Below are 15,343 nucleotides of genomic sequence, written 5' to 3'. Positions count from 1 at the left end.
GGGAAGGGTTTAGAGGCATATGGGCCAAGTGCTGGCAAATGGGACAAGATTAACTTTTGATATCTGGTCGGCATGAATGAGTTGGACTGAATAGTCTGTTTCCATGCTGTACATCTCTATGACTCATGACACTGTGACCTGAAGAACCAATTACAGAGCTGCTGATGTCCATTGAGTGTAGCTATTTGTACTCACTAGAATTTCCTTCTGATCAATAGAAATCACAACAGCTGTTTGCAGCACTGAAGTTGTACTGTCCGCCTTGCAAAGTCACCATTACAATGACTTGGTGGACATTCATCAAGGCTGTCACAGTCCTCTCTTGCTCAATGTAATTTTGGAGGAGTGCATTATGTTCTGCAGCTCTGGTATCCCACACTCAGAAAAATATAAAGTTTAATGAAGATACTTTTTGCAATTGCATCTTTTAAAAATGGACTCGATCGTGGCATGCTCTTTCCCTCACACCGTGTTGGTTGGGAGAGGTCAGGAGGGGATTAATATGTCAGGATCGGATTGCCCATTCATACCTCCCTTTAAATTTTAAACTGAACAATTCAGACTGTGGGTGAGGCTCTCATTTCAGACAGGAGGAGATCTGATTAACATACTAAAACCATGACCCGATGACATTGTTGTACCTGACATTAATTTAATCATAAGTAAGGGAAGGGCCTGATATGTCAGATTCCTGGCAGCTGATGCACAGCAGGAATAAAGGGTCACACTTTCAAGTCAGAGATGAGGAGGAATCACTTCTTTCAGATGGTAGTGAATCTATGGAATTCTTTACCATGGAGGGCTGTCCAGGCTTGGTTATTAAGTATATTCATGGGTGAGTTTTAATTCAGTAAGGGAATCAAGGCAGGAAAATGGAGCTCATCAGATCACATGATCTCTTTGAGCAGTATGACTTAGTTCTGCTCCTCCATTTCGTGGACTTCTGGGGGAAGTCACTTTAAGCATGCTTCCAGACCAATCCCTGGCTACTAGCCCTTTTCAGACAAGTCCTCCTCCCCATGTACAAACAGTCTCCACCCACCTTTTCCCAGCTCTCCTCCTCATCAGCCTCTTACCCTCTTGCCTGTTCCTCCTTATAGCCTTTGGTCCAGGTTGCAATCTTTGCTAGTTGCTTTTCTTAAGTGTCCATCTACACCTGGAATTTGAGCTAGTTATATATGTCCTTGAATAAACTGTGATGAAATTACTTGAATCAGGGAAATGTAATTTCAATCTGCATCACATCTATGCATTAAATTTCATCCTTTCTAAAGATAGGTGTTCAAACTCAATTGCATGTATATGAAGTCCCTATAAAGATTCATGTTTTATGTACTGAATTTCCTTGCTGCATTTCAAATATCTAAGATAATTGAAGTTTACAATCTATGAATGTGATTTCTTGGAAATTCTAAAGAGCAGTCGATGAAAGTATGAAACATTTTCTCATTCTCTGGTTGATCCAGGGAAGTTTTGAAGATCCTTAATTTAGAGATATTGAAATCCTGTGCCATTACACAATGGGCATATCTTCCTTAGCTCCACAAACTCAATTATTCCAATTTCAAAAGCTAGAGTTTTTAAACAATTAACCTTCGCTCATTGAATCATAGAATGCTAAAGTTCAAAAGGAGGTCTATCAGCCCATTGTGTTGCTGCTGGCTCTTTGAACCCTTTAAAAGTGATGCCCAATGAATGAAAATCTGCTGCTCTCTTTCATAGAGCCATAGAGTAATACGGTACGGAAACAGACCCTTTGGTCCAACCAGTCCAGGTCGACCATGTTCCCAAACTAAACTAATCCCACTTGCCTGTACTTGGCCTATATCTCTCCAAACCTTTCCTCATCATGGCCTGACTAATGTTTCCCACAAGGGGTATTGCCAAATCTGCTTTTGAAAAATATTATTGTACCTGCTTCCACAAACCTTTTGAGGCAGTATGTTCCAGATCGTAACAACTTGCTGTTGCTGTTTAAAATAAAATTGCATCTTGCAAGCTGTTGTCCATTACTTAAAGTTATAGAGTCATAGAGATGTACAGCATGAAAACAAACCCTTCGGTCCAACCCATCCATGCCGACCAGATATCCCAACCCAATCTAGTCCTACCGGCCAGCACCCGGCCCATATCCCTCCAAACCCTTCCTATTCATATACCCATCCAAATCCTTTTAAATGTTGCAATTGTACCAGCCTCCACCACTTCCTCTGGCAGCTCATTCCATACACGTACCACCCTCTGTGTGAAAATGTTGCCCCGTAGGTCTCTTTTATATCTTTCCCTCTCACCCGAAACCTATGCCCTCTAGTTCTGTCAAAGGCTTAGAACCCTGCAGATCATAACTCACCACCTGACTCCCCAAAGTCTGTCTATGACCTACCAGGCACACGTCAGGAGTGTGATGGAATATGCCCCACTTGCCTGGATGGATGCAGCTCCAACAACACTCAAGAAGCTTGACACTTGTGGACAAAGCAGTCCCTGCTTGATTGGCACCACATCCACAAGCATCCACTCCCTCCACCACCGACGCTCAGCAGCAGCAGTGTGTACTATCTATAAGGTGCACTGCAGAAATTCACCAAAGATCCTCAGGCAAACCCACTTCCATCTAGAAGGACAAGGATAGCAGATACATGGAAACACCATCCCCTGCAGGTCCCCTTCTAAGCCCAAGATTTGGAAACATATCATGATCCTTCAGTGTCAAAATCCCAGAATTCCCTCCTTAATGGCATTGTGGGTCTACCTACAGCATGTGGACTGCAGCGGTTCAAGAATGCTGCTCACCCCCACCTTCTCACGGATCAACGAGGGATGGGCAATAAATGTTGGCCCAGCCAGCGATGCACACATCCCAAGACTGAAAAAAAATTAATTCCATCAGCTGCTGTCGTGCAAAGTGAACCCGTGTGCCCACAGAATTATCCTGGGTCCCTGGCTCACTAGCTCAATGACATTACCACAATGCCATAGCACCTCGTGTTGGTCATGGTTCTGTCTGTACATCATTCCCCCCAGCCTCTGTTCCACTATTTCAAAATGATCCTGCAATGAGTTTGACAGACACAGCGTAAACCCAAACAGCTTTTCTTAATAAAGAACAGTACGAGGCAATAGTTCAATTCAGGCTATTTTCATTATTACTGAGACAATTCTGTATTGGAAAAAACTGTGACATAGAAATAAACAATTAATAATTACAAGAATAAAATGGTCACTGTTATTTGATTTTGACCATGTTTTAACTTTTTAAAACAAGAGCTATCACCAGCAAATTGCATCAGGAATTCAGAAGAAACGTCTTTGGCCAGAGAGTGGGGAGAATATGGAACCAGCCCTCACAGCAGCAGCTTTAGTGAATTGAATCAATGCAATTAATGGCAATACACGAAACCGAAAGGAATAGGAGCCGCTAATCAAAATGAGGTGAAAGGGAGCTCGGCTGGAGTGTGAACAACAGCATAGCCCTCTGCCTAATTGTTCTGTTTCTCTGCTGGATGCTTAATATCATTCTACAAAAATAATGTATTAAAAAGATATATTATCCTTTCACTTGTCTGCTATATTGACTGTCTTTTTAATTTCAAACTGGTCACTAAGATTGTGTTCCAGCTTTAGTTGATTTAAAGAAAAATAACCTATACATGGTCAATTTTTAAAAAAATTCATCCTGGGATATGGGCGTCCCTGGGTAGGACAGCATTCATTGCCCATCTGTGACTGCACAGAGCATCAACCACATTGTTGTGGATCTGGATCCGCCTGTACGTTAGCTAGACCAGGTAAGGACAACAGTTTCCTTCCCTAAAATGATCTGTTTGGGTTTCTCCAACAATCGACAATCGTCTCATGGGCATCATTTGACTCTTAATTCCTATTATTGCAGGATTTCAAATCCAGGTCTCCAGAATATCATCTGGGTCTTTGGATTAATCATATAACAATAATACCACTAGGATACTGACTCCCCCGATATAGGACTCCTGCAGGTCCCACATGCGTCAAGATCAGGCAACTTTGTGAATCAGGCTTCTAGTCATTCTGCTCATCTTGATGCTGAGATGGGGCATATCAAAACTATCCTGTGTGATAAGTGATACCCCTGATTACACCATCACATGCTGTAGATAGAGTGTGGTGCTGGAGAAAGCACAGTAGGTCAGGCAGCATCTGAGCAGCAAGGGAGTCAACCCTTCACCAGGACTGCAGGGTTCACTATCTCCTCATCACTTGCTGTACATCACAAGAACAGGTGAAAGATCTGATCCTGTGTCAGATTATCCTGGGAGGGGAAGGTGCCTCACAGACCTGAGCAACACCTGCCGCTAGCTGTCCCATATTGCTACTACACAGGAAATCCAGGAGTCGTGTCCTCCATTAACACGATGCAACTGTCAAGTGAAGAGGACATCTCACCCCACCATGCAAATAAGTGACATGATGTATACATGTCAGCCTCAATGTGATGTTTGGTATGTCGTCCGTACCTCCCAGCAACTGGCCAGATCACACCTAACAATGTACCCCATTGACCATTCACAGTGGTTAGGAGGTCACTTGTGCTGAACTAGTGTGTGCTAGCAAGCCTCAGAATAGTATATCCACCGTTCAATGTGACTCTCGTCTTGAAAGTCATTCATTAAATCATCCAGACTGCGCTGAGCTACATCAAAAAAGCAATTTAATATTATCAGCCGGGCCCACAGTCTGATGTAGTTGTGTGTGCTCGAAGGCATGTACATTAATACCCAGGACCCTGTTTTATGTGGGCGATAGGAAATAGTACAATCATTGCAAAAAATGGGGACATGAAGACAGCCAATCTCTGCTGTAATCCCATGGCAACACCCTGACCAATCCGAATCTACTTCCCGGTCTCAGAATTAGGATTGAAATAACTTCCTGATGTCCCCTCTTCTCATGCTGTATAAAATGTTGCCTATTTTTGTCAAGTCTGTTTCTTGCAACCTAGTTCTGATGAGACAAGATGAAAAGCTTCAACTTTGAGTTTCCTTTGCACAATATTTAAGTTTGTGCATTCGCTCCTGTCAAACCTATCTAACTTTCTAATCTGGTTTTCTCTATCACCTGTTTTCTTATCCAGGCCTGACAACGTTTTAAATTATCTTTGAACTACTAGACACCTGAAAGGCAAACTTACATTTCTATAGCGCCTTTCACAACCTCAGGATATCCCAAGGTGCTTTACAAGCAAGGAAGTGTTTTTTTTAAAGTATGGTCCTTGTTATGAGGTAGGCAAGACAGTAATGTATGCACAGAAAGCTCTCACAGTGAAATAACCAAACAAATGGTTATATAAGTATGAACCATAATAACCAATAAATGTTTCTCAAGTGTTGATTCAGGGATAAATGTTGGGTCAGAAACTGCGGGAAAATTCCTTTGCTCTTCTTCGAAACGTAAACCTGAGAGGGCAGGTACGGGCTCGGTTTAATGTCTCATTCAAAAGAAGCTGCCTTCCACAGTGTCGCAGCCCCTCAGTATTGGAACTATGAGTGTCATCTGCATCTAATGCTTTAGTATCTGGGGCACAGATTGAATTTCTGGCCCTCCTGACTCACTGTGTTAATGGAGGATGGCATGTTCGTCAGTACCCACTTGGTGTAATTTCACTGGTTAGATTTACCTTTACATTCAAATTCCCTATCATAATCCCAAATGTAAAATCTCCCATGAACCAGCAGTGCATTAATATATTGTAATCGTCAATTTATTTTTGAACTTTACATTTAAAAGGATTTCCTTTTGTATCTGAGTGGTAACCTGGTGCAGTATTAATCCAGCTGAAACGTCCCCCCACATTTCAGCTCTGCCTTGTATGATTCTGGCCAGATTGTGACTATTTGGCAAACAATAACTTCACACAAAAACTCATTCCCTTTCAACCTGCCATCTCCCCCAACAGCCTCCAGCTCCTCATATGCCTGGTGCCATGCCAGTACCTTGGTTGCAGAGATCTCCGGTGTAACCATCTTCACACTCACACTTGGCATCTCCGAGCTCAGAGATCTGACATTGACCGTGCTCACATTGCAACCTCTTGCAGGGGTTAAACAGCTCTTGCTGCTGGTTGCAGAGCGCTCCCTTGTGTCCGTCATCACACTCACAGCGGTAAGTCACCAGGTCCAGAGCCACACAGCTCCCGTGCACGCACCTGCAACAAACAACAGTGTAGACTTGGCTTTACTCTGTATCTAACCACATGCTGTTCCTATCCCTGGGAGTGTTTGACAGGGACGGTGTAGAGCGAACTTTACTCTGTATCTAACCACATGCTGTTCCTATCCCTGGGAGTGTTTGACAGGGACGGTGTAGAGCGAACTTTACTCTGTATCTAACCACATGCTGTTCCTATCCCTGGGAGTGTTTGACAGGGACGGTGTAGAGCGAACTTTACTCTGTATCTAACCACATGCTGTTCCTATCCCTGGGAGTGTTTGACAGGGACGGTGTAGAGCGAACTTTACTCTGTATCTAACCACATGCTGTTCCTATCCCTGGGAGTGTTTGACAGGGACGGTGTAGAGCGAACTTTACTCTGTATCTAACCACATGCTGTTCCTATCCCTGGGAGTGTTTGACAGGGACGGTGTAGAGCGAACTTTACTCTGTATCTAACCACATGCTGTTCCTATCCCTGGGAGTGTTTGACAGGGACGGTGTAGAGCGAACTTTACTCTGTATCTAACCACATGCTGTTCCTATCCCTGGGAGTGTTTGACAGGGACGGTGTAGAGCGAACTTTACTCTGTATCTAACCACATGCTGTTCCTATCCCTGGGAGTGTTTGACAGGGACGGTGTAGAGCGAACTTTACTCTGTATCTAACCACATGCTGTTCCTATCCCTGGGAGTGTTTGACAGGGACGGTGTAGAGCGAACTTTACTCTGTATCTAACCACATGCTGTTCCTATCCCTGGGAGTGTTTGACAGGGACGGTGTAGAGCGAACTTTACTCTGTATCTAACCACATGCTGTTCCTATCCCTGGGAGTGTTTGACAGGGACGGTGTAGAGCGAACTTTACTCTGTATCTAACCACATGCTGTTCCTATCCCTGGGAGTGTTTGACAGGGACGGTGTAGAGCGAACTTTACTCTGTATCTAACCACATGCTGTTCCTATCCCTGGGAGTGTTTGACAGGGACGGTGTAGAGCGAACTTTACTCTGTATCTAACCACATGCTGTTCCTATCCCTGGGAGTGTTTGACAGGGACGGTGTAGAGCGAACTTTACTCTGTATCTAACCACATGCTGTTCCTATCCCTGGGAGTGTTTGACAGGGACGGTGTAGAGCGAACTTTACTCTGTATCTAACCACATGCTGTTCCTATCCCTGGGAGTGTTTGACAGGGACGGTGTAGAGCGAACTTTACTCTGTATCTAACCACATGCTGTTCCTATCCCTGGGAGTGTTTGACAGGGACGGTGTAGAGCGAACTTTACTCTGTATCTAACCACATGCTGTTCCTATCCCTGGGAGTGTTTGACAGGGACGGTGTAGAGCGAACTTTACTCTGTATCTAACCACATGCTGTTCCTATCCCTGGGAGTGTTTGACAGGGACGGTGTAGAGCGAACTTTACTCTGTATCTAACCACATGCTGTTCCTATCCCTGGGAGTGTTTGACAGGGACGGTGTAGAGCGAACTTTACTCTGTATCTAACCACATGCTGTTCCTATCCCTGGGAGTGTTTGACAGGGACGGTGTAGAGCGAACTTTACTCTGTATCTAACCACATGCTGTTCCTATCCCTGGGAGTGTTTGACAGGGACGGTGTAGAGCGAACTTTACTCTGTATCTAACCACATGCTGTTCCTATCCCTGGGAGTGTTTGACAGGGACGGTGTAGAGCGAACTTTACTCTGTATCTAACCACATGCTGTTCCTATCCCTGGGAGTGTTTGACAGGGACGGTGTAGAGCGAACTTTACTCTGTATCTAACCACATGCTGTTCCTATCCCTGGGAGTGTTTGACAGGGACGGTGTAGAGCGAACTTTACTCTGTATCTAACCACATGCTGTTCCTATCCCTGGGAGTGTTTGACAGGGACGGTGTAGAGCGAACTTTACTCTGTATCTAACCACATGCTGTTCCTATCCCTGGGAGTGTTTGACAGGGACGGTGTAGAGCGAACTTTACTCTGTATCTAACCACATGCTGTTCCTATCCCTGGGAGTGTTTGACAGGGACGGTGTAGAGCGAACTTTACTCTGTATCTAACCACATGCTGTTCCTATCCCTGGGAGTGTTTGACAGGGACGGTGTAGAGCGAACTTTACTCTGTATCTAACCACATGCTGTTCCTATCCCTGGGAGTGTTTGACAGGGACGGTGTAGAGCGAACTTTACTCTGTATCTAACCACATGCTGTTCCTATCCCTGGGAGTGTTTGACAGGGACGGTGTAGAGCGAACTTTACTCTGTATCTAACCACATGCTGTTCCTATCCCTGGGAGTGTTTGACAGGGACGGTGTAGAGCGAACTTTACTCTGTATCTAACCACATGCTGTTCCTATCCCTGGGAGTGTTTGACAGGGACGGTGTAGAGCGAACTTTACTCTGTATCTAACCACATGCTGTTCCTATCCCTGGGAGTGTTTGACAGGGACGGTGTAGAGCGAACTTTACTCTGTATCTAACCACATGCTGTTCCTATCCCTGGGAGTGTTTGACAGGGACGGTGTAGAGCGAACTTTACTCTGTATCTAACCACATGCTGTTCCTATCCCTGGGAGTGTTTGACAGGGACGGTGTAGAGCGAACTTTACTCTGTATCTAACCACATGCTGTTCCTATCCCTGGGAGTGTTTGACAGGGACGGTGTAGAGCGAACTTTACTCTGTATCTAACCACATGCTGTTCCTATCCCTGGGAGTGTTTGACAGGGACGGTGTAGAGCGAACTTTACTCTGTATCTAACCACATGCTGTTCCTATCCCTGGGAGTGTTTGACAGGGACGGTGTAGAGCGAACTTTACTCTGTATCTAACCACATGCTGTTCCTATCCCTGGGAGTGTTTGACAGGGACGGTGTAGAGCGAACTTTACTCTGTATCTAACCACATGCTGTTCCTATCCCTGGGAGTGTTTGACAGGGACGGTGTAGAGCGAACTTTACTCTGTATCTAACCACATGCTGTTCCTATCCCTGGGAGTGTTTGACAGGGACGGTGTAGAGCGAACTTTACTCTGTATCTAACCACATGCTGTTCCTATCCCTGGGAGTGTTTGACAGGGACGGTGTAGAGCGAACTTTACTCTGTATCTAACCACATGCTGTTCCTATCCCTGGGAGTGTTTGACAGGGACGGTGTAGAGCGAACTTTACTCTGTATCTAACCACATGCTGTTCCTATCCCTGGGAGTGTTTGACAGGGACGGTGTAGAGCGAACTTTACTCTGTATCTAACCACATGCTGTTCCTATCCCTGGGAGTGTTTGACAGGGACGGTGTAGAGCGAACTTTACTCTGTATCTAACCACATGCTGTTCCTATCCCTGGGAGTGTTTGACAGGGACGGTGTAGAGCGAACTTTACTCTGTATCTACTTAAGGTCATATCTTGCGACTTACTTGTGTCCCAGGCATGGATCACCGAGTGGCTGGTCACAGTGAGGTCCCAACCAGCCCGGCTCACAGTGGCACACAGGGTCAGAGTCTGCCTGGGGCTGACAGATACCGTGGAGGCAGATGATCTTCCTGCAGGGTTCACAGCCTGGCACCACACCAACCTTCATCTGGGTCTTGGTGAAATCCTGCAGCTCGTTGTTGATGTAGAGGTTCTGGATGCACCCATGGAAGCTGGACCCATTCTGGATCTGCCAGAGGCGGAAGGCCGCAGAATTCACATCGACGGGCATCCCTGGGCACGGGAACGGAAATGCAACCATCACAAACGGGCACACAGAGAGCTACTCACCGGGAAATGAATCTGACTGATATGTCAAGGAACACATCATATTCCTATGCATAAAAGCAAATTACTGCGGATGCTGGAATCTGAAACCAAAAGAGAAAATGCTGGAAAATCTCAGCAGCATCTATAAGGAGAGAAAAGAGCTGACGTTTCGAGTCTAACTGACCCTTTGTCATGTTCTTATGGATTCTGATATCATGAGGACTGCTTCCCCTGGTTGGAGAGTTTAGATTGGAGTCAAGATGAGAGTGGTGCTGGAAAAGCACAGCAGGTCAGGCAACATCCGAGGAGCAGAAAGATCAAAGTTTTGGACAAAAGCCCTTCATCAGAAATTCCTCCTCAGATGCTACCTGACCTGCTGTGCTTTTCCAGCACCACTCTCATCTTGACTCTTATCTCCGGCATCTGCAGTCCTCACTTTCGCCCTGGAGAGTTTAGAATCCAGTCTCAATCTTCAGATTGAGATAAGGAGAAACATCTTCACGCAGATGGTTGTGAAACATTAGAATTCTCGACCCTGGAAGGTTGTGGATGTTTAAGAGTTAAGACTGGGTTTGATAGACTTGTTTTTAATGTCAGTTTTCTATTTGATCCTAAAGTCTGAATTAAAGGGGCGCTTGAGGTGGAGGAAGGGAATCAAGGGCACTGGGGGAAAAGTAGGAGAGTGGAGATGAAGATTATCAGATCAGGCATGAACACACAGACTCAGTGGACTGAGTGGCCTATTTCTGTACTGACATCTTCTGGTCTGAAGTGTGAATGCTCGGATGCAGGGTTTCCACTTTGCAAACCTCTGTCACTAACAGCCTCTGCAGTGCTTCGAGAACCACTCACCGTGCTTACTGTAAACTCCACTACACCTCCACCCACCCCCCCCCCCCCCCTCCCCACCAGCCTCAGGGCACTTTCTTCCACACCTATATTGGGATTGAGAATCCAGGGGGATATGGATAATCAGTGGAGTGTGGAACTGTGTTAAATGCCAGTCAAATCCTAATAAATGGGAGTGCAGCATTAATGGACCGAATGCTGCTCACCTTTCTTACATTATAAGCAGAACTCAGTGAATATATCAGTGTCCTGTTGGAGCCCATTCTGATGCTCAATGAGATTATATCTCATCTTATGTGACACCACGTATCTCATAATCTCTTTAAGTCCATCATCACAATGCCTTGCCCCTCCATGCTGATCAAATGAAAGCCCTTGTTAATAATGAAGAAAGCTCAACCTTCAAGGGATAATAGGAATGGCCAAAACATACCAGGCCTTGGCAGCAACACCCACACCTCAAGAATGAATTAAGTAAGACGTATCAGATTTATTGGCCTGGGTACATTTTAAGGGGTTGGGGACAGTTCCTGATGACGGGAACTCTGAGTGTGCTGAAGGATGAGGAGTGAGTCCGTCTGGCATGGCTGCTCCCATCTTACCTCCAATGTAAAGGGGTGTCTCGCGGTTGAGTGTCGACTGCTTGACAGAGCTCTCCATGCTCTTGGGGGTTCCACCATCAATGGAGAGATTAACCATCTGGTCCAAGGTCACAATCTCGACCGTATGGAAGTGTCCATCATTGATCGTCTCCAGGCTGTAGAATGCACAGAAACATAAACATATTGGTCCCCGTCCACAGAATCTTCCCCTGGCATGCAATTCAATAATCAGTGAGTAAATCAAAAGGGTTAAATATGGTTCATTGGGAAGCACCCTTCCTTTATAGACAGGGGATTGTGGGTTCTGTCACATCCTCACTGGGAAACAAGCCCCACTATTCTGGAAGTCATCAAAGAAATTAAAGATTAATAAAAGTACGCCACATTCTTCAAATTACCTCTCCCTTAGACCCAGGTTGCCAAAAGCATGAAGCATGGTTTCTGTACTTAACAAAGGTTACTGTTTAATTACAAAGAAATAGATTCTAGCAGGAGGTAAACAATTATGAACTGCTGACAGGGAACTGTACCCTTATAAAATTCCAATGCCTTCCCCCCCAAGACACCACCACACTCACATACAAGCAGACACAAAAATGTTGGTGTTAAGAGTGGAGGAAAAACCGGGAAGGCAGTTCGATAGTCCAGAGGGTTCACTGAGATGGTCCTTTTGGTTTGTCAAGATCTACTGCACCTAGAGTGTCAGGTAACCTGCTTATTAAAAAGTTCAGTAATCTTCTCCATAATTCTTGGCTTTTGAAACAACTCTTTCCCCATTTCAAAAATGGAAAATCAAAAATACAGAAAAATTAAAAATATGGACTTTTACAGTTAAGCCCCACTCCATGGCTTGTGGACAGAGGTCTGTAGTAACATTTCTGGACAGGTTGATTAGAGACATCAAGAGCTTGACTGGAGGTAAGAAAGACAAGAGTGAATGAGTGAAAAAGCAAAGTTGAACAATGCTGTAAATGAAGAAGTAGACAGCCTTGGCGATGACATAGCCGTGTGATCAGAAGCTCATCTCTGGATCAGTTGTGCCACCAAAATTGCAGGTCCTGCCTCAAATTGTTACCATCGAGTGGAATTGAATCAATTGTCAGGGAATGGATTTTGGTCTTATCTGTATTTAGTTGAAGGAAATTTCTGTTGATCCACTGCCAGATGTTGAACAAATAATCTGACCATTTGGAGACCATGGAGTGATTGAGGAAGATGATGCTGAGGCATAGCTGGATGTTGTCGCTGTATGTGACGCAGAAGCTATGTTTTCCGATTAATATTTTAGAGGAACAGCATATGAATGAGAGCTAGGTTATTTGGGACACCAGAGGCAACAGCAGGAAAAGCCAATGCAGGTGATTCTCTGAACATGACTGGTTAATTTTAAGATCACACAGGTGCCATTTGTGACACTGAGCCAGATTGTGTTTGGTAACTGGCAGAAACAGAAATTTGATTGGAAGGATTCAAACATTGAGATCTGAGAAAGGTGTACACTGATTGTGGGGAGTAGTACATTGAAGGATTTTGAAGAGTAAAAGGAAACTGAAGATAAGAACATAAGGACAGGAATGTGGGATTTAGCCACTGAGTCTGCCATGGCTGATCTCATCTCAACCTCAACTCCACTTGCATGCCCATTCTCCAAACCCCTTTAACCCATTATGAATTACAAATCTGCCTGTTATAGAGTACAGCACGAAAACAGACCCTTTGGTCCAACTCGTCTCAAACTTACTCAGTTTCTTGGAGTTCACTGCACTCTAGAACATAGAAATATACAGCGCAGTACAGGCCCTTTGGCCCTCGATGTTGCGCTGATCCAAGCCCACCTAACCTACACTAGCCCACTTTCCTCCATATGCCTATCCAATGCCCGCTTAAATGCCCATAATGAGGGAGAGTCCACCACTGCTACTGACAGGGCATTCCATGAACTCACGACTCGCTGAGTAAAGAACCTACCCCTAACATCTGTCCTATACCTACCCCTCCTTAATTTAAAGCTATGCCCCCTTGTACGGAAACAGGCCATTCGGTCCAACCAGTCCATGCTGACCATAATCCTCAACTAAACTGGTCCTGCCTGCGCTTGGCCCATAACCCTCCAAGCATTTTTTTATTCATGCAATTCTCTGAAAGTCTTTTAAATGTCATAACCATGCATCTACCACTCAGTGTGAAAGTTCACTCCACACACGAACAACTCACTGTGTAAAGAAATTGCCCCCCGTGTCCTTTTAAAATTTTAATCTCGCCATAAAACAACATGCCCCTAGTCTTGAAATCCCCCACACTCTGGAAAAGACACCTGCCATTCACCTTATCTATGCCCCTCATGATTTTATAAACCTCTGTAAGGTCACCTCTCAACCTCCCAAGCTTCAGAACATCTGGGATCTTGGGAATAGTGACAATGAACCATCCATAGGAACACAAGGAGTGGGCCATCTATCCTCCCAAGCCTGACCCACCATCCAACAACATCATGGCTGATTGGCGTCAAACTTCAACTCCTCTTTTGTCCAGCTCAGCATAGCCCTCACCTGCCCAATGTTTCAAAACTGACCTCACTCCTCTTTAATGACATTCTGTGATCTAGCCCCTACACCTCTGTGTGATGAGGGAGTTACTCATATTCACCATCCTCTGGAATAATAGAGTCCTTTATATCTCTGTTTTCAATGAATGGCCTGTTATTCTGTAATGTTGTCCCCCAGTTTGAGATTTCCCTATGAGTGGAAACATCGTCTCAATACCTACCCCCTCTCAGAATCATGTACATTCACTTCAGGAAAGAAAATCGGACAGCGATGTTCCCGCTAATTTTCCCAGTGACTGTGTGTGACTCCAATTCCCATGCACAGCAGCGACTTCTGGGACCAGTCTCCCAGCCTTACCCACTCTGGCCTACACGTGACTCCAGACCCACAGCAATGTGGATGATTCAATTTTTAAAAAAGTAAATCCTGGAGGATGGGGATTTTGGTGAGCACTTGTTCATCACTAGTTTACCAGGGGATTAGTTGAGAGTTGACCACATTGCTGTGGGTCTGGAGTCAAATGTAGACCGGACCAGGTAAGGACAGCAGATTGCTTTCCCCAAAGGGCATAGTGAACCAAAGCGCTTTATACAAAAATCAACTCTTAGACTAGCTTTTAAATTCCAGATTTGCTTTTACTGAATTCAAATGTTACAATTTGCCATGGTCTCTGGATTACTGGTCCAGTGATGTTATCGCCACATCACCAATTTCGCCTCCTCAGTTTAAGGCTTGTTAGAGATCAGTAACCAGTGCTAGTGGTGCCCACACCCCGTGAGAAAATAAAATATGTACCCAGCGCAGAGAATCTGTAAAAGAATATTCTCCAGAAGACACAGTCAACAAAAACAGGATTGTGATGCCTTCCCTGGCCTACCAGCTTTCACTGAATGGATATTAGGACAAGGTATGGGGAAACAAGCAAGGGAGAGGGTAATGGTGAGTGGGCTGCAATTATGGGGAAGAAGTGAACAGACTGAATGATACCTGTTGAGGAGAGGCGAATCTCAGCCCCGCGTGTCATTACCTGTAGATAGCTGAGCTCGGGTAGCTGCCAGGATCATAGCTGACCCGCACGTGGCCCTGGTAAAGTTCAACTGCGATGTGGTCATTGTCTCCGTTGTAGAGGAGGATCCCATTATCTTCCGCAGTCGAGACCTGGAGGAGCCAATGTCACCTTCCTGTTAATAACAATCTTCTGTCGGATGTTCACTGGCTGTTGCCCTTAGTCAATGTAAGAAAGGGCAGTAGGTTGAGGCCATTCAGCCCCTTGAGCCAGCTCCATCCTTCAACAACTCCATTATCCCTCCCCATTACCCTTAGTATCTGAATACCTGCTCATGTCTGCCCTGAATACACTCCATAACTCTGTGGTAGAGGATTCGAAACCCTTTAAAGAAACATCCCCTCAT

At 45.1% G+C, this 15,343-nt stretch overlaps 1 protein-coding gene across 1 annotated transcript in view; it reads right to left on the bottom strand.

The window, feature by feature from the left end:
* Positions 1-15,343, bottom strand: part of LOC122561411 (slit homolog 1 protein-like) — a 201,017-nt gene that overhangs the window by 12,471 nt on the left and 173,203 nt on the right. Inside the window, exons 17-20 of the mRNA XM_043713173.1 lie at positions 14,959-15,102; positions 11,386-11,540; positions 9,610-9,898; positions 5,970-6,181 (exon numbers count right to left, since the gene is read on the bottom strand). Of these exons, the coding sequence (XP_043569108.1) occupies positions 5,970-6,181; positions 9,610-9,898; positions 11,386-11,540; positions 14,959-15,102 (800 nt within the window). The remainder of the gene's footprint in view (positions 1-5,969; positions 6,182-9,609; positions 9,899-11,385; positions 11,541-14,958; positions 15,103-15,343) is intronic.

This window comes from Chiloscyllium plagiosum, chromosome 22 (assembly GCF_004010195.1).
Source record: "Chiloscyllium plagiosum isolate BGI_BamShark_2017 chromosome 22, ASM401019v2, whole genome shotgun sequence".
In the NCBI taxonomy this organism is placed as follows: domain Eukaryota; kingdom Metazoa; phylum Chordata; class Chondrichthyes; order Orectolobiformes; family Hemiscylliidae; genus Chiloscyllium; species Chiloscyllium plagiosum.
Note: the sequence above shows the minus strand (reverse complement) of the source record. Positions and strands in the feature narration are given on the sequence as shown.